This window comes from Labeo rohita, chromosome 24, assembly GCF_022985175.1.
Source record: "Labeo rohita strain BAU-BD-2019 chromosome 24, IGBB_LRoh.1.0, whole genome shotgun sequence".
Lineage (NCBI taxonomy): Eukaryota > Metazoa > Chordata > Actinopteri > Cypriniformes > Cyprinidae > Labeo > Labeo rohita.
Window position 1 is genome coordinate 16,539,976 of NC_066892.1, and position 18,895 is coordinate 16,558,870.

The following is an 18,895-nucleotide window of genomic DNA, read 5'->3' on the forward strand; positions in this document are numbered from 1 at the left end:
GAGCTGGGGAGGAGTGCGGCCCATTCATATTTATGCGGAGGTTCATGACATGCACGCTGTTTGTTGTTGCTGTTGTTTTATTGATTTTTTTTCCCCTTTTCTCTCTCCCTCCTCCCTTACCACCATCTCAAATAAACCCAGCTGATGGCCCAGGCTGACCCATTGCAGCAACGAGAGAGGCCCCCTTGCCACACAAAGGAATGAATGGCTCGCGGCAGTCTACATTCACTAGTGAAACAAGGAAACATTGTTGGGCGGAGAAGTACCACGTGAAGCATTTACAGTACCAAGCACCGAGCTCCCAACATATGAAACAGAGAAAGGAAGCTTAGACATCACCATGTCACGGTATTCCATTTAATCCCAATTTGTGAATACCAACGGCTAACTTGCCTCATTAATGATTAGATTAATCTTTAAAACATTGTGTTGATCTGGTAATCTGGTTAATAATTAACATTTCAGAAAAGGTCAACCAACGGAGCGTTTGATTAGAGGTTACAAGACATGAGCGACCAAACAAAGCAAGGACAAAGATCCTGTTATCTGGTGCTGATCGAACGGGCCCGATCGATCAGGACTTAACATCTCCTCCTGAAACCCCCCTTATCAAATCAGGGGAAGAGAGGGGAAATTTCAAATTAGATTAGCCAGCATTTCAAGTCAAACCCCTGTCTCCTCTCTCAGCAGAAAATCCATGCGAGTTCAGAGGGAGGTTAATGACGAGGCTCAGAAACTGATAAGGATCCTCGGCACTTTCCTTACGGACGACGAGAAGAAAGCAGGCACTGATTCGAGGTATTGTTGCACGCCGCCAGAACATATTTAGGCCTTTGACGTGGCAGATGTTTTTAATTTAAATGCGGTATCTTGAGCAGTGATCGATGTCTTGAAGTGTTTCGCGTTGGGTTACTAGCTTTAAGATATGTTCAATCAAAAGCGAACAGTCGTTTCTAAAACGCGCAGATTGAAAGCGAGGATAAGTTATAGCGTGTGGCTGCAGTTAATGCAGCAAATGCATGCATTGCTCATGAATGTTTATTTAAACGAACAGGATGGCTGCATAGTTTCATCCCGAGTAATAAATCTAGGCTTTAAGGGATAGTTCAACCAAAAATTTAAATCTGTCATTATTTGCACCAGGTTGTTCCAAACCAACATTTGAAGTCAAAAGTTTACATACATCTTGCAGAATCTGCAAAATGTTAATTATTTTACCAAAATAAGAGGGATCATACAAAATAAAATGTTATTTTTTATTTAGTACTGAGCTGAATAAGATATTTCACATAAAAGATGTTTACATATAGCCCACAAGAGAAAATAATATTTAAAAAAAAAAAAAAAAAAAAAAGTTTACATACACTTTTTTTTGTTTAGTGATAGTTGTTTATGGTCCCCTGAACAGTTAAACTGTCTTCTGAAAAATCCTTCAGGTCCCATAAATTCTGTGTTTTTTCAGCTTTTTGTGTATTTGAACCCTTTTCAACAATGACTGTATGATTTTGAGATCCATCTTTCACATTGAGGACAACTGAGGGACTCATATGTAACCATTACAGAAGGTTCAAATGCTCACTGATGCTTCAGAAGGAAAAACAACGCATTAAGAGCCTTTTAAGAACAGGGTAAATGTAACTTATTTGTCTTCTGGGAAACATGCAAGTATCTTCTGTAGCGCAGTACTAAATGAAAAAAAAAATATGATATTTAGGCAAAGAAAGAAAAATGCACACATCTTCATTCTGTCCAAAAGTTTTCACCCCTGGCTCTTAATGCATCGTTTTTTCTTGTGGAGCATCAGTGAGCGTTTGAACCTTCTATAATAGTTGCATAGGCCCTCAGTTGTAGTCAGTGTAAAAAGATGGATTTCAAAATCTTACAGTCATTGTTGGAAAGGGTTCAAACACACAAAAATACTGAAAAACCAATTAACTTGTGAGACCTGAAGGATTTTTCTGTAGAACAGCAGGCAGTTTAACTGTTCAGGACAAACAAGGGACTCATGAACAATTACCACTAAACAAAAAAACCCACAGCTGTGAATCATTCAGATAACAACACAGTATTAAGAATCAAACGTATGTAAACTTTTGAACAGGGTCAACTATTTAATTTCAACTATTACTTTCTCTTGTGTTCTTCTGTGGAACACAAAAGATATTCTGAAAAATGTCCCAATGTTTTGTGTCCATATAATGAAACTGAATGGGGTCCAAATGTTGACTTGCGTTCAAAAAGGAAAAGAAAATCATATGCATATACTGTAACCCATTTTTGCATTTAAGAATGCAAGACGCAGGGCAATGAAAAGGAAAATGCAGCTCCAAAACTACTCAAATTTTGCCCCGATTTGCCATCTGGAGGAGTCAACGCTAGTTCCTGAAAGTCAGAACCAGCCTGCAGATATTGGGTAGTCAAAGTTGACATTTCACAGAAACATTTGTCATGAATCTCCTAGCAACAAGGTGTGTTTCCACGTGAGTTTGTTGTGTTGGAAAGAACTTCAAAGTCTGGAAGTGTGTGATCGTCAGTCATTTAGTGCATAATGCCCAGTTCTGCTGGGCAAACCTAGTGTTTTAAAATCTGTTCAGGATTTAAAAGTTGTACAGGATCATTCCAGGCCTTGCAATACACTGCGCTCATCTGTCTCACCCAGGTTTCCTTTCAATTTCAGATGAAAACCAACAAGAATCGTTGAACCCGCTCTGCAAATAACACCCTATAAAGTCCTACACCCAGCCGGAGCTGAGATGGATGTTTGCATTTAATAATAGTCCCCCCTGCTCCCCCTGATAAACCAGCCATCCATCAAAAAAAAAAAAAGCAGGGAGCCGTTGAGGGAGGGTGAGACAGATAGATGAGGTGGAGCACTCTTCTGTAGTCCTGCATTAGCCATGGCTAAATATTTACAGTCCAGCCAAAGGCCAGGAACAGGTGAGGGCAGAAACGGGTGGGAAAACGAGCCCCAAACAAACAAAAAACCCATATGGCCCTGAGAGAAGGGACAGGGCGATAGTGAGATGGTACATAGTGGGAATGACACACCAGAGTTTTCAAGTTCCAATCAGATGGAACGGAACTAGAAAACAGCCGGATGGTTGCCAAGCAACAAGGCAGCGCCATAGATAAGGCCCCTTAAACATTATAGCTGCCATGCGTACGTGGAGCACTTATGTCAATGGCAAGATTTAGCAGGTGAGAGAGAGGAAGTGCCTGCAAATGAGTGAGAAAGAATGGTGTGAGCGTGTATTTAGGCGTTCTGGCTCCAGCTCAGTGAGTGGGAAGGCCAGTAGGGGTCAGGGCATTTCTACACACTATCTCAAGCCGGCTCGCTCTAGATCCCGAGAGAAGACAGCGTCAGGGAGGAACAAATAAAATTTTAACTAATTGCCTGTTACGGGCTCCTTCCCTCCTCCAGCTCCCTCGGGCTCAACAGGTTAATGTGCATCTCTATGGAGATTCAGCGGGCCACTCTAAGCTCTCAATCAGGTAGGAATGAGGAAGCACTTTAGAGAGCACCTCCATCCACTTTTACCCTAATGAGCTTCAGCACAGACCAAAACAACATCATGCTGGTTCCCAGGCTTCTCTTCGAGAGGAGCGGACCTCAAATGGATTGCTTTTATTTATTTTTTTTAATAAATAGAGATGGAAAAAAATGCAATTCAGGGAAAGATTAAGACGAATTACATGAATTGAACTGAATGCGATATTGAAAAGACCCTCCTTGTGAAATTTCTGAAAAATAATTAACTCAGATAGACCAAAACACGGCAAGCCCATGTTTACAGGCTTCCATGCACATTTACGAATAAGAGTCCATGAAAAATAAAAACGAGAGCTGGGAAATATTAGGAGAGAACCTTCAGATTTATGAGTATGTAATGTACTAAAAAGAAAAAAAAAAAAAAACTTCAGTCATGGTAGACGTCATACGTAATTTGAAAAGAGTGAAAATGAGAATATGGAAGATAGAAATAAAAAAAAAAAAAAAACTACATGGGCAACAAAGAACCTCAAAGTCAACATGAAACAATGTTTACAGCCCTTTTTACGTCTGTAATATGATGCTTTTTAGAATGAAATGGACTTGGCTGGATCAGCTAAAGTAGTCGCAATACGGCAGATGGTTAAATAACAAGAGCTGGTGTGGTCAACTGAAAGTCATTTGAAAGCAAAGATGAAAACCCTTTTTTTTACTTTGGAATGATGGACGCACAATAAAGCAGTACCAAACTGGTTAGTTCCTCTTAGTAGCTTTTTTTTTTTTTTTTAATTAGTCGATTTATCAGTCGTGTTTTTTTTTTTTCTTTTTAATTTATTTAGACAAAGTAGTACAGAATTTTATGTAACATTTTATTTTAGGGTGTCCGATTAATTATGCACAATTATATGCAAGTAAATTATCCATTTTTCTTTTATACCAAAAATCATTGGGATATTAAGTAAAGATCACGTTCCATGAAAAAAAAAGTAAATTTCATACAGTAAAAATATTAAAACTTAGTAATATACATTGCTACGAACTTCATTTGAACAACTTTAAAGGCGATTTTCTCAATATTATGATTTTTTGCACCCTCAGATTCCAGATGTTTAAATAGTTGTATCTCAGCCAAATATTGTCTTATCATATTTGAAATCACATCAATCCAAAGCTTATTTATTCAGCTTTTAGATGATGCATAAACCTTTAAAAAAAAAAAAGAAAATTGGTTTCTTTGGTTTTTCTTCTTTGTCGTAGGTCAGAGGTTGTGCAAGTGCCGTCACAACATGATTGAGGAGTTTCACCTGCGTTGGGGCTGATGCCGGCAGTTTTAAAACAGTTCCCTTCCATTTCTGACTGGGCTCCTCTCCTTGTCTTGTATTCATTTAAGATGTTTTCTTGATTTTCTTTTCCTTTAATAAATGTATCATTTTTGATAACGGACACGTTGTCTCCTTCTTTGTCACAGCTTGGGAACCAGCTGTGACAAATGGGGGCTCGTCCGGGACCTCTTCCACCTCAGGCGAAAATCATACCCCTGTTATTGTAATTTTATTGTATGTGCATCCCTAAGGTTCACGGATGAATAACTCATAATTAAAAGGGTCACTTTTAATTTCATGTTGACTTTAAGATAGTACCCCATAGCAAAACAAACCAATCATAGATGGCCTTTACTCTAAGGTGTACTCACCTGGTCCAGCAGATGGGGAGCTGACAGTCATACCCTGTAAGCTTCCATTCCTGAGGAGGGATGGGGACTTCTGAATCCCCAGACTGCTGCTACCAGCACCCACTGCTCCCACACCTCCGGTGCTGCTGACTGCGCTCCCGCGGCAGGCCATGGTGCTCATGGAGGATGGCGAGGGGGAAGTGGATGAGGGCATTGTGGAGCCGTGCTCTCCCGTATCAGTGGTTTTACTGTCCTGGGTGGTAAAACACGGTCCATACCGGTTCCTCCAGTTCCCTCTCTTCTTCTTCTTCACGCCATCCTCGCCCGTAGATGAAGACGATGTGGCAGAAGAAGAGGACGAGGAGGGCTGGGGTCGTTTGTAGCCCGCCGAAGCCAGGCTTCCCAGCTCTCCGGCTGGGTGACAGTTTTCGTAATGCTTGCTTGAGCTTGAGCTCTGGGGGAGGGACATCATGCTGAAGGTGTTGAGAGCCACCATGCCTTCAGAGGCTGCGCTTTCTGCACCGCCCTTCACGTGGCAACGGCTGAAGGATGGAGGCGTGTACGAGTCGCCGGCCCTTAGGCTAGGATCAGAGAAGCTGAGGAAATCAGATGTGGGCTGAACCACAGACCCACTAGTGGCTGATTTACTGCTGCTGCTGCCTAATAAAAGACCTGAGAGAGAAAAAGGAAGACATAAAGATGAAAGCGTACCTTAATATCACAACCACATTAACAGAGAGACAACATAAACCACCAGAGAGGTGGCATGTGGTCATAAAACTAAGACCTTGTTGCAGCCACAATTTTTTAAATACACAAAAACACATAGCTGGAGCGCCGGACTGGACAACAGCACTACAATCATCTTTACTAAGAGCTTGTAATACTGTAGCACACACATCAGTGCAAAATAGTTCAAACTTCTGTCCCATTATATTATCTTCAAAAATATTTGCTCTGTTTTAATATATTTGCAATTTGACTTATTTCTATAATGGCAAAGCATTTCAGCCATTACTCCAGTCTTTCACATGATAATTCAGAAATCATTTTAATAAGCTAATTTGGTGCTTAATAAATATTTCTTAGTATTATAAATACTTAGTATTATAAACACATATTTTGTCAAGACTCTAATGTCTAGAAAGTTCTAAAGATTAGCATTTATTTGAAACAGAACTTTTTAAATTAGACGTTAAAAATGTCTTTAATCAATTTAATGAATCCTTGTTGAATATTAGTATTTATTTCAGACTGACCTTAAACATTTAAATGGCAGTTTACCAATTTGAAGTATCCTAAAGTCGTCCTAAACTGTTAATTTATTCTAAAATACAGTGACTTGAATTCATTCATTAGCATGTTTTTAGTTTTTTTCCCTTCCTAAAAATGTATTTCTGAAGTAACATAGATACACTACCAGTCAAAAGTTTTTGAACAGTAAGATTTTTAATGTTTTTTTTTTTTTTAAGAAGTCTCTTCCACTCACCAACCCTGCATTTATTAGATCTAAAACACAACAAAAGCAGTAATATTGTGAAATATTTTTACTATTTAAAATAACTGCTTTCTATTTGTAAGTACTTTAAAATACAATTCATTCCTGTGATCAAAGCGACATTTTCAGCACCATTACTCCAGTCTTCAGTGTCACATGATCCTTCAGAAATCATTCTAATATGCTGATTCGCTGTTTAAGAAACATTTTTTTATTAGATTAATACTTTTATTTAGCAAGGATGCTTTAAATTTATCAAAAATGATGCTAAGACATTTTTAAATGTTACGAAATTTTCCATTTTAGATAAATGCTACTCAGCTGTTTTCAACATAATAATAATAATAGATGTTTTTTGAGCAGCAAATTAGAATATTAGAATGATTTCTGAAAGATCATGTGACTGGAGTAATGATGCTAAAAATTCAGCTTTGAAATCACAGGAATAAATTAACTTTTAAAATATATTTAAATAGAAAACCATTTAAAAAAAACAAACAAACAAAAAAAACATTAAAACTCTTACTGTTTAAATGTGTTTTACTGGTAGTGTATGTACTATTACATGTAAGATGTAAGGATAAAAAATGTACTGGTTCACACCAACAGAAATTAAACGCATACTTTTGCTGAAAAGCTATAGAAATGTTGCAAAGCCATATTAAACCAACATGAATAGAAACAGTTCTAAGAACTCAAGCACATTTTAAATTACATTTTGAAAAGACTCTCCCTTCTTCATTTAAAATTCTTCTAAAAAGGCTGGCTAAAATCTCTACAAAACCAGAAAATAACCTGCACAACCTGAAATCATGCAACGCCATCATCTTCCACACCTAGGTGGGCCAGTCGAATGTGCAGGAAGCCAAACAATCAGGTATGTAGGCAGGCGAGAAGGGTGACCCAGATCTAGGTGTTCATTCGGGCCCTTCCCTCAGGCAAGGACTCGTCCTCTAACCGAATCCAGAGAAACAACTCCGACATGCATGTTTTTACAGCTGTGGCAGGCGGCTGCCGAGGCTTTACTTCCCAATTTTACTACGCAGTCTATCCCTTGAGCCTCCCGCTAACATTAAAACACGCACAGAGCTTGCATGCCAGTTAACACGTCTAGAAGATAAAGCAACATCACACAAACGGCTGCCATAACGGCATTCTTTCCAAAACGCATCCAGGACGTTCTGCTATATCTTATCGCAGGATCCTAGATTAAACGCTGCTATAAATTCACCACAATTTCTCTCTGAAGACAAGCTAAAAAAGTGACCCAGAGATCAACCTTTCATACCCTGTATGAAAGAATATTAGACTTTATCTGCCTCTTATATCAACAACAACAAGATTCACATATTCAGCTTTACATATTACCACAGCTCTCTGTTATTGTCAAACACAAAAGGCTCAATTTAATAAAAGGTTGCTGATATTACAATCTCTCATATACTTGGAATATTACATCAGGGCAGCCGAACAGAACCGTTGTGTGGCTCACCGACACTGTAGGTCTGTGTCAGATGTCGTCACAACAGCCCAGACAATAAGACACACTCCCATGCAGAAGATTAGACTCCGTAGTTAATCACCACCATCTTTTGATCTCATTGCGCTCTGCTGAGAAAACACTGTGTTGTTTCTTCTTCCAGCGTTCCTTGAAGTTGCCTGTAACTCCAGCGAGGAGGCCCCTGCCGTACTTTGACACATTAATGATTAGTCTGAATTTTCCAGACGTGACCTCTGCTTCAATCCCTCCATCACGGCTTGATAGCAGAAAGGAAGGGAACATGCTTCTCCTCCTACTCCCAAACCTCCCTCATAACACATAAACACAAAGGAGACGCCACCCACGACAAACGGCTCGGAAAGACTCGCCGCTCCACATTGCAGCGGCAGCCAGTCAGACGACAGCCGTATCGCACACACATACGCAAAGCGTACGGCTTCTGGCTTCCATCCAGCCCTGCTCACTCAAATGTCACACACAGGAAGTCGACACGAGACTCGAATCTGGCAGCTCAATTTGGGAACATGCTAATTCATTTCTGAAGTGAAAGCGAAGTTGGCATGTTTGGAAGTCTCACCTTGCTGAAAAGGACTGGTTGACGAGGGAGCTGTGGATGACGTCGCTGTGGTGACCACAGGGCCGTGGGGTTTGCCCGGAGCCGACTTGCGGCCCCTGGAGCCAGAGTTGGAGCTGGTGCCGTGACTGCTGGTCTTCTTGCTTTTGCCATCCGAGCTCTTGCCGTCAGAGGAGCTGCCATCCTTGGAGCTGGAACTGGAGTGAGACGGAACTTCCTGGAAGTTGGCATTGGTGAAACGACCCCCGCTGTCGTCCAGTCGCTTCTGAGTGGAGGAGATGGAGGAGACGCTTCCGCCACTGCTGCTGTTGTAGCTCTGTGGGCAAAAAGGGGAATGCACACATGGACAAAAACGCTTAGAGTGCAAAACGCTTATGATTTTTTTTTTTTTATGAAATGACAAAAGTAAGAAAATGAATGAATGAAGGAAGGAATGAATAAATAAATAAATAAAATAATAATAAAAAAAATGTTGACAATTTTTTTTTTTTTTTTTTTTTAAATCAAATGACAAAAAAAAAAAAAAAAAGTAAATAAATAAAATAATAAAATAAAATAAAAATATAACATTAAATATTAAATTAAAATAAAAAAAAAATGTAATTAAATTCAATGAAAATTAAATTCAATTAAATTAAAATAAAACATTAAAATTAAATAAACCCAAAATAAATAAAATTAAATATGAATAAAATATGAATAAAAATAATTCCACTTAAATAATAATAATAATAATAAAATTACAATTCAAGTAAAAATGAAATAAAATAAAATAAAAATAAAACAAAATAATACAATACAATTAAATTAAACCATTAAATGAAAATAAAAATCAAATTAAATAAAACTGTTAAATTAAATTAAACAAAATTAAATGAAAATAAAACAATAAAATTAAATTAAACAAAATTAAATGAAAATGAAACAAAATTAATTAAAACAAAATGAAAATAAAACTATAACATTAAAAATAATAAAATGAAATTAAAATTCACTGAAAATAAAACAATAAAATGAAATAAAATAAAACTATACAATTAAATGAAACAAAATTAAATGAAAATAAAACAAAATCAAATACAACAATAAAATTAAATGAAAACAATAATGAAATGAAAATAAAATAAAATTAAATAAAATTAAACTAAATTAAATAAACATAAAACAACAAAAATAAAACATTTAAATTAAAATAAAATAATACAAAATAAATTCAAAGAAAACAATGAAAATAAATAAAATTAAAATAATAAAATACAAATAAATGAAATGAAAATTAATTTAAAAAAATTGTATTACTTAATAAAATATTTATATAATTTATATATAAATTATACAAAATTAAAATAAAATATAACTAAAACAAAATTCAATTTAAATTAAATTAAATTTAATCTATTATAGCCTGCTTCACCTTCTCAGAGGTCACCATCAGTGTTGGCACCAGGGAAGGTGACAGTTCCAAAGACTTTTTGTGCTTTGGTTTGTGGCGATCTCTTTCTTTATGTTTCTGTGATGAAAGAACAACAACAACAAAAAAACATTACTGAAGATACATACAGCGAATGCTTCGACCGAAGCCAGTACAGCTTGGGAAGGACTTTTACCTACACTCTCATTTCTGAAACACAAAAGGTGAAACAATGAAAGACTCATTCTGAACAAGTCACTCGTTTACATGCATTCAAACCCAGCAAGGGGAGCCACTCGTGCTGCCCACGAAGATCTTCACGTTAAGAAAAAGAAAGGGCTTTCCTGTAGATGGGTAAGGTTTCACATCGCAGGCCTGACCAGAGTCTACTGCAGCTTAATTTACACCCCGGTCTAGTGCGGCACTCCACACAGCTCCATTTGCGCCTGAGAAGCAGGAGCGTGAACAAATTTACACCTCGCACTCCAATCGAACACCTCCAACCTCTCCGTTTCTGTTTCTTAAGAGTGCGGCTGTAAAAATATGCAGTGATCCTGAACCATTCGTAGAGAATATTTACACATTCCCCACTAGAGCGATATACAAACGTCTATCTTTTTTTTTTTAAACCACTTTCTGTCATCTTCCAGCCATTGTCTCAGTTAGAATTGACAATTATTCTGAACATGATAACGGTTTACGCTACTTCTCAGTGCAAGTGGCGGTGACAATTCCAGAGGCCCTCAGGCTCAACTTTTTCAATGAAAATTAAAATGAGCTTCCGCTTCCTCTACACCATTTACAATTTTCCTGAATATACTATTTTAAATGCCATTTTCTTAGGACAGGAAAATCATACAAACCTGAAATGAAGGTTTCCAATAAGCACCCTGGGAGTTCTCTTTTTCAAGTGGGTGGAAAAGATTGTATTTGTACTGAATACTCAATGCTACTGGTTTTCGTACCCAAAACAAATGTCACTGCTTGTGTTGTTTAAACATCACAAAAAAAAATCTTTTTTAAAAATCACAAATCTGTCTAAATGCAGCAGGTGCTGTCAAATGATTAAATTAAATTAAATCAAAATAAAACTAAAATTGAATCAAATTAAATTAAATGAAAATAAAATAATAAAAAATAAGATTAATTAAATAAATGACATAAATTAAATGACAATAAAACAATAATAAAATAAAATGAACAAATAAAATTATACAAAATTAAATGAAAATAAAACAAAAATAAACAAAATGAAAATAAAATAAAAATATAATGTAAATGAAAATGAAATTAAATTAACAACGAAATTAAATAAAAAAAAAATAAAAGACAAAAGTAAAATAAAAATACAATTAAATTAAATTAAAAATAAAATAAATGAATAAAGTAATTAAATTAAACAAAACTAAATGAAAATAAAAATTAAATGAAAAGAAAGCAATAACATTAAAACTAAATGAGAAATAAAATAAATGAAACTACATTAAAATAATAAAATACATGAATAAAATCATACAAAATTAAATGAAAATAAATTGAATTAAAAATAAATGAAAATAAAACAACAAAACTAAATAATAAATTAAACGAAACAAAAATAAAATTAAAACAAAAGCACATAAAATAAAATATTATATTAATATAATATTGAATTTAAAATAAATGAATAGAGTAATTAAGTTATACAAAATTAAATGAAAATAAAACAGTCAAACAATTAAACCACATTCAACATAAAAGTTTGCTTACATAATGTGTGTACTGTGTATATTTATTATGTATACATAAACACACAGAGTAAATATTTTAAAAATATTTGCATTAATATTTGCAATATTTGTCTACATGTATATATTTATATTCATATAATTGATATCATATATAAACTATTTATATATAAACACAACATTTTTCTTAAATATATCCATGCATGTGTGTATTTACACATACATAAATGTACACACATATTATGTAAACCAAAACTTTTATTTTGAATCACGATTATGAAGCACTAAAAATGACAGGTATATTAATAGTGACAAAATAATCAAAAGTATAACAGCATTTACTCAAAGCTTCGTAACCTCACATATGCTCTCCAAGAAAAGTGCTAAATTTAAATAGAAGACTCCAAATCTTAATTAACATTGTTCCTAAAGGTGTTGACAGGCCTTGTGTTATTGTGAGGAAAAAAAACATGTCGCTACTTGGCTTTGTTTATGAATGGAGAGAGGGGAGAGGGAAAAAAAAAAAAAAAAAAAAAAAAAAAAAAAAAAAAAAAACTACAACCGTCTACATATGTAGACCCTTACGTAATGACAAAACGCAGGTATGAACTGTTTACTGGTCTAATTTAAATTAACACAAGAGTTTGACATGAGATGACAGCTATCTTAATTATACAAAGATGAATAGTTCAGGCAGAGGTGACTGCAAAAGAGAGAGAACAAAAAGCCAAGACATTTATCATAATTCATCAATGCCTTTAGCAGATTAGTGAAATGTAGCAAATCTCTTTCAGGACGAACAAAGAAACGACTCCCGAGGCTTCCGGCTAAGTATTAAAATTCAACTACGGAAAGGAATAAATATAAAAAAAAAAAGTTTAAATACAAAAGAAAAAAAAAAAAAACTAATCATCCAGAAAACAAAGCTAAAATCCCAAACAGATCAAAATTTAAGATACGTGAGGCAGGAGGAGGAAGAGAGATTGAAAACATCATTTTATTCCCAGATGCCGCTCTCGACGGCCTCTCAGAGCACATCTGAACTAGCTGCAAATTGAGAAGCTTTTAGCCTCTATTGTTGTTTGGCCCTGGGGTTTGGAATTAGCTAGGTATACATCTGAGCCCCCCGACCTTTGACCTGGGAATGTGGAGTAAGGGGGATGGGCCCCCTTTGCTAATGCAAATCAGCCGTCGTAACAATAGCCACGGCGGAGCACAGAGCACGAACACGATCTTCAAGAATACGGCTCCAACCCGAATCATTGTTCGCGTCAACCCCTCTCAAAGTTAAATATCAGAATAATTCTGCGAGAAACAGCTTTAAATGGCATCTCATATTTAATCTTTCGCTGACCTAGATTACACAGGCTGCACGGCCCGTCTTTGAGCAGCTTAACAGAGCACCATCCACTCCATTTTGGTATGCATTTCCAATGCAAACTCATTCAAATAATTAGTGAATTCGTGTCAAATAACCAACAGCCTCAATGTCTGACCTCCACTCCCCGCGGTAAGTGCTCATCTGACTATTGTGAGCATTTTGATTCACATTTAAATCATGAATGCAAAACAATTCCTTAAATGCAGTCTAACTTACTTCAAGTTTTAATTGTTGCAAAATACAAAAAATAATTCAATTGTGACTTAATACGCAAGTTTGATGTGCAAGCTTGCAGAATAGCAAAAATAAAAAAAAGGATCAAGTTTGGGAAGAATTTACATTTTTAAATTAAAAAAATACTAGGGCTGCCAAACGATTAATCGTGATTAATCGCATACAAAAAAAAAAGTTTGCCTAATATATGTGTGTGTACTGTGTGTAATTATTATGTATATATTAATACAAACACATTCATATATATTTTTAAGAAATATTTACAAGTATATGTATTTATTATAATTTTTATAGAATTTATTATATATATATAATATTATTATTATATATATATATTTTTTATATAAATAAAAATATTTATAAAAAAATATAATATAAAAAATATATAAAAAAAAATAAAAAATTATATATATATATATATATATATTTATATATATATATATATATATATATATATATATATATATATAAATTTGTGTGTATTTATATATACATAATTACACAGTGCACACACACATATTAGGCAAACTCAAACTTTTATTTTATACGCGATTAATCGTTTGACAGCCCTAAAAAAAGACATGAAATGTCATACAAATTTCTTTATTTACATTAAAAACATCACCACTAGAATCTTAACTTACAAATGATAAAACAAACAAACAAAAAAAAACGTAAATTCTTCCAACAAACGCCAAAAATGCGACGAAACATTTCAAGAAACGTTAAATCACCGGTTCGGATAGAACAAATCAGGCAAGCTATCGCTGATTAAGATGGCTGCACAAAGACTGAGTGTTTGAGATATGTGGGAGCTGCTAGGGACAGGCAGAAAATTATCAATGACGATGGATAGATGTGATGAGCTCCTCCGCACATTTCACACTATGAGGTCTGCTGGATTAGCATTTCAGATACACCACCTTTATTACAGTAAGAAACACGAATACGGATCGTGCGGTTAGTCTTCCTCCGTTCCGTACGCCATTTATTGATATGAGGCCACGTTACAGGGCCTGCGCTTAATTGAATTAGATGGGAAGGCGAACGGGGCTAATAATGCTACATGTTTCATTCGGTATGGCTGCGTATAGAAAATTAGTGGAACAAATGACTACGCTACCTATCAATACTGATTAAACATACTCTGTGGAACTAATGGCCATGACGGATGCGTTTCTATGAATACAGCACTCTTTATGTTGATAATTTGTGGCAGCACCAAAATACTAATCACTTTGAGTGATAAAAGGCACTCTTCTCCCTCCCGTGGCTTTAAAAGCTTTGCGGGATATGAAAAGTGTGCGTGCGAGGGGCGGCGCGGGGTGACGGTGGCTCGTGTAATTTAAACTAAACTAATCACAGCGGTGCATATTTCGAGAGTTTGGCTTTTGTGCGTTTACCTCATAGTCTGAAGTTGTGAGGAGGGGGGCATCAATCACACATGGCAGGAAGTGAGGTAGATCTGGAGGCTGCCTTACCTTCTTTTCCTTGTCATGGTGCTTATCCAAAGAGTGAGTGGAAGAATCACTTAAGCTTTGAGCCCTACTACCACGGCCTTTGCTCCTTCTCTAAAAGGTGAAAGAGGAACTTCGAGTTACCATTTAAAGTTATCTTTTTTCCTATTTCCTACTTCTCTCTCTTTTAGCAACAAAGAAAGTAGCCCTTACTGGAACAAAGGAAATAAATAGAAGACAATAATGGGGTAAAAAAAAAAAAAAAAAAGGAAAAAGACACTGACATTGCCATGTATTTTGAGAAGCAACTCCAAAAAGCAACTTGCATGAAAATATCTGTCGGCTGGTTTGCTTATTTTAAATGGTATTGCGGCATCCAAAGCCAAAGTATATTTTTAAACTTATATTTGAGTTCTACATTAAAAAAAACACGTTCATACACATGAACTTGACATTCAAACGGACCTAATTTACATATATACTCACAATTTCAAATCTTCCTTTTCTCTGTTTATTACAACAAAATAATCCTTAGTAAAATATCCCTTATCGCTTTTGAAGCCAACGGTCTCTAATGCTTCCATTGTCAACAAATGCCACATAAAACTCTCAGGTCACAGAGTGGTCTTTGTTTACCAGCAGCCCACTGAAACAAAAGCCTACATGGAAAAGTCAGGGGTTAGGGGCCAGCTATTGAACTATTAATCCAAGAGACTGTGCTGATGCTGTCAGTCCATTAACATGGTGACAGGGAGACATGGTACATCCTGCAGAAACATCATGCTGTCATGTACAATAGTGCGATCACCACAGTGGATGACAACAAACAAAACAGAGCAATGTGCTGTCACTTTATTCGGACAAAAACGACAAAATGGGAGATGAGAAAAAGTAATTTAGATATATATTTATATATATATATATATCTTTATTACACTACCAGTCAAAAGTTTTTGAACAGTAAGATTTTTGTTTTTTAAAGAAGTCTTCTGCTCAGCAAGCCTGCTTTTATTTGAAAAAACTGTACATTTTGAAATATCTGTACTATTTAAAATGGCTGTTTTTTATTTAAATATATTTTAAAATGTAATTTATTCCTGTGATTTTGAAGCAGTATTTTTAGTATCCTTTAGAAATCATTCTAATATTCTGATTTGCTTATCAAAAAAAATATATTATTATTATTGCTGAAAACAGCTGAGAATTTTTTCAAGTTTCTTTGATAAACAGAAAGTTCAGAAGAACAGCATTTATCCAAAAAAGAAAACTTTTGTAACATTAGAAATGCCTTTAAATTTGTCAAAAGTGATGGTAAAGCATCCTTGCCAAATAAAAGTATTAATTTCTATAATTTCTTTCCCAAACAAAAAGAAAAATTGTACTGACTCTGAGCTTTTCAATTGTATAGTGTATAATGTTACAAAATGCTGATCTTTGGATAAAAAAAAAATATATATATATATATATATATATATATATATATATATATATATATATATATATATATATATATATATATAAAAAATAGTAGTTCTTGAACAGCAAATCAGCATATTAGAATAAGAATCCTTAAGAATCATATGACACTGAAGACTGGAGTAATGATGCTGAAATTTTAGCATTGATCACAGGAATAAATTACATTTTAAAATACATTCAAATAGAAAACAGTTATTTTAAATAGTAAAAATATTTCACAATTTTACTATTTTTGCTGTGCTTTGGATCAAATAAACGCAGGCTTGGTACATATAAAATCTTACTGTTCAAAAACGTTTGACTTGTAGCTGTTTTTAAGCCTCATATGATCAAAAATACAGTAAAAACATTAATACTGTAAGATATTATTGCAATTTAATATTACTTTTTTCCATTTAATATATATATGCAAATATAATTTACTCCTGTAGTGGCAAAGCTTAATATTCTTTAGTGTCACGTGATCTTTCAGAAATCATTCTAATATGCTGATTTGGCACTCAAGAAACATTTTTTTTGGAAACAGTGAAACAGTTTTTTCAGCATTCTTGGATGAATAGAAAGTAATAAAACAGCATTTATTTAAAATAAAACATCTGCCACTTTTGATCTATTGTAATGCACCCTTTCTAAAAATATAAATTCTTCAAAAAAAAAAAAAAAGTCTTTTGAATGGTAGTGTACATTTAAAAAGTTTTGAATCAATTATATAAATATATATTCATATATCTGAGCCACCAATGATGCTAAAAATCCCAAATAAAACCACGTACAAAACCAAACTGTAAAAAAAAAAAATGAATGAACACATAACGTCACAACACTAACAGAAGAAAGAAAACATGAAATACTGACTCCAGCATCTATCACCAGTAACCAGAGCAGTCCTAAATGCCTGAATGAAATAAAACGGTGTATACATAAATAAACATCAGAATCCCTCCATCCTCAACTCATTACAATCCCCTATGAGAACATCACAAAGCGCTAGCCCTGCCTCCAGCCCCACACTCAGAAGACCTGTAGAGGACTGGCAGTATCTGAGAAGCCTTTGTTGAGTGGGAGGATAGACACACACACACACATACACAGCACAAATCTGAGAAGCAGCAGGGGGCTGTGGCTCCAAAGCTCAGTGTAGCTCTAGGGCTGGAGTGAGTAAAACCCCTTGCCACACACGCACACACACACACAAACGCCCAAGCCCACGAGTACACTGAGGACTGAGCGAAGCTGGACAGAAAACCACAGGCCGTTATGCTGTCACCGAGAGCTGCCACTGGGCAGTCCGTGTATCTCTCTGAAACCTTAGCCCTCTTTTTCTGAAAGGGGTATTAAGATAGAGTGAAGGGGGAAATGCAGGAAAGAGTTGGGGGGGTGGATGATGGGAAGGAGAGGAAAGGAGAGCCACAGACAAAGGTCCAGTGAGTTGCTGTTGATTGTCAACGAGATTAAGGGGTTAAAGGGTTTGAGGGAGATCGAGGTGGGGGCGGCTGGGGCCAGTGGGGGTGGACGGGGGGGCTTATGCCACAGCTCAGCTTTCAGCAGCTGTAATTGGACCAGGAGTGCGAGACATTCGAGAAATGAGAGATATTCCAGATGAGGGAGTGTCTTTTTCGGAAAGCCTGGTGCGCTCACGTGCGATTCTGGATGTGCAGTAACAGCTTGAACGATGATGGCATGGTTACAATGATGTGCTCGACATGATTCATGTACTGGTGAATGTAAAAATCAGTAGCTTGAGTGCTTCGGAAATGCACTGGAGACATGAAGTATACCTCGATATGTGAAGCACTAATGGGAAAATACACAAACCATGAAACACTAAGTAGTCAAACACGTAATTTATGGGAAAAACAACGTATACACTCCTGTTCTAGGGAGTCTGGGGTCTGTAAGATTTTTGAATTGTTTTTACGGCTGCAAAACGGTTAGTCGTGATTAATCGCATTTAAAACAGAAGTTTATGTTTACATACTATATGTGTGTGCGCTGTGTGTATTTATTATGTATATATAAATACACACACATGTATATTAAAAAAAATATTTGTATGTATATATATTTATACTTGTGTATAATTTATATTATATATAAATGTAAATATTTTATATATAAATTAACATTTTTTTCTTAATATTTACATGTATGTATGTGTATTTATATACACACATAATAAATATACACGGTACACACACACATACAGGATGTAAACAAACTTTTATTTTGAACTTTGCAGGCCAAATGTTTTTAAAAAGCTTCTTATGCTCACCAAGGCTGCATTTATTTAATCAATAATACAGTAAAAACAGCAATGCAGTGAAATATTATTACAAAATCACATAATTGCTTTCTACTTTAATAGATTTTAAAATCTAATTTATTCTTTGCGATGCAAAGCTGAATTTTTATAAGCTTTTACTCCAGTATTCATCTCATGATCATCTTTCCGAAATCTTTCTAATATTGTT

General features: G+C 35.2%; 1 protein-coding gene across 5 annotated transcripts in view; it reads right to left on the reverse strand.

The window, feature by feature from the left end:
- The window catches only part of mllt10 (MLLT10 histone lysine methyltransferase DOT1L cofactor), a 60,436-nt gene that overhangs the window by 24,459 nt on the left and 17,082 nt on the right, over window positions 1-18,895 (reverse strand). For 4 of the 5 annotated variants that reach the window (XM_051098769.1, XM_051098770.1, XM_051098768.1 and 1 more), the window contains exons 7-10: window positions 14,970-15,059; window positions 10,150-10,245; window positions 8,739-9,051; window positions 5,184-5,834 (exon numbers count right to left, since the gene is read on the reverse strand). In XM_051098769.1, coding sequence (XP_050954726.1) covers window positions 5,184-5,834; window positions 8,739-9,051; window positions 10,150-10,245; window positions 14,970-15,059 — 1,150 coding nt within the window. The remainder of the gene's footprint in view (window positions 1-5,183; window positions 5,835-8,738; window positions 9,052-10,149; window positions 10,246-14,969; window positions 15,060-18,895) is intronic. The other variant, XM_051098771.1, reaches the window with a different exon arrangement.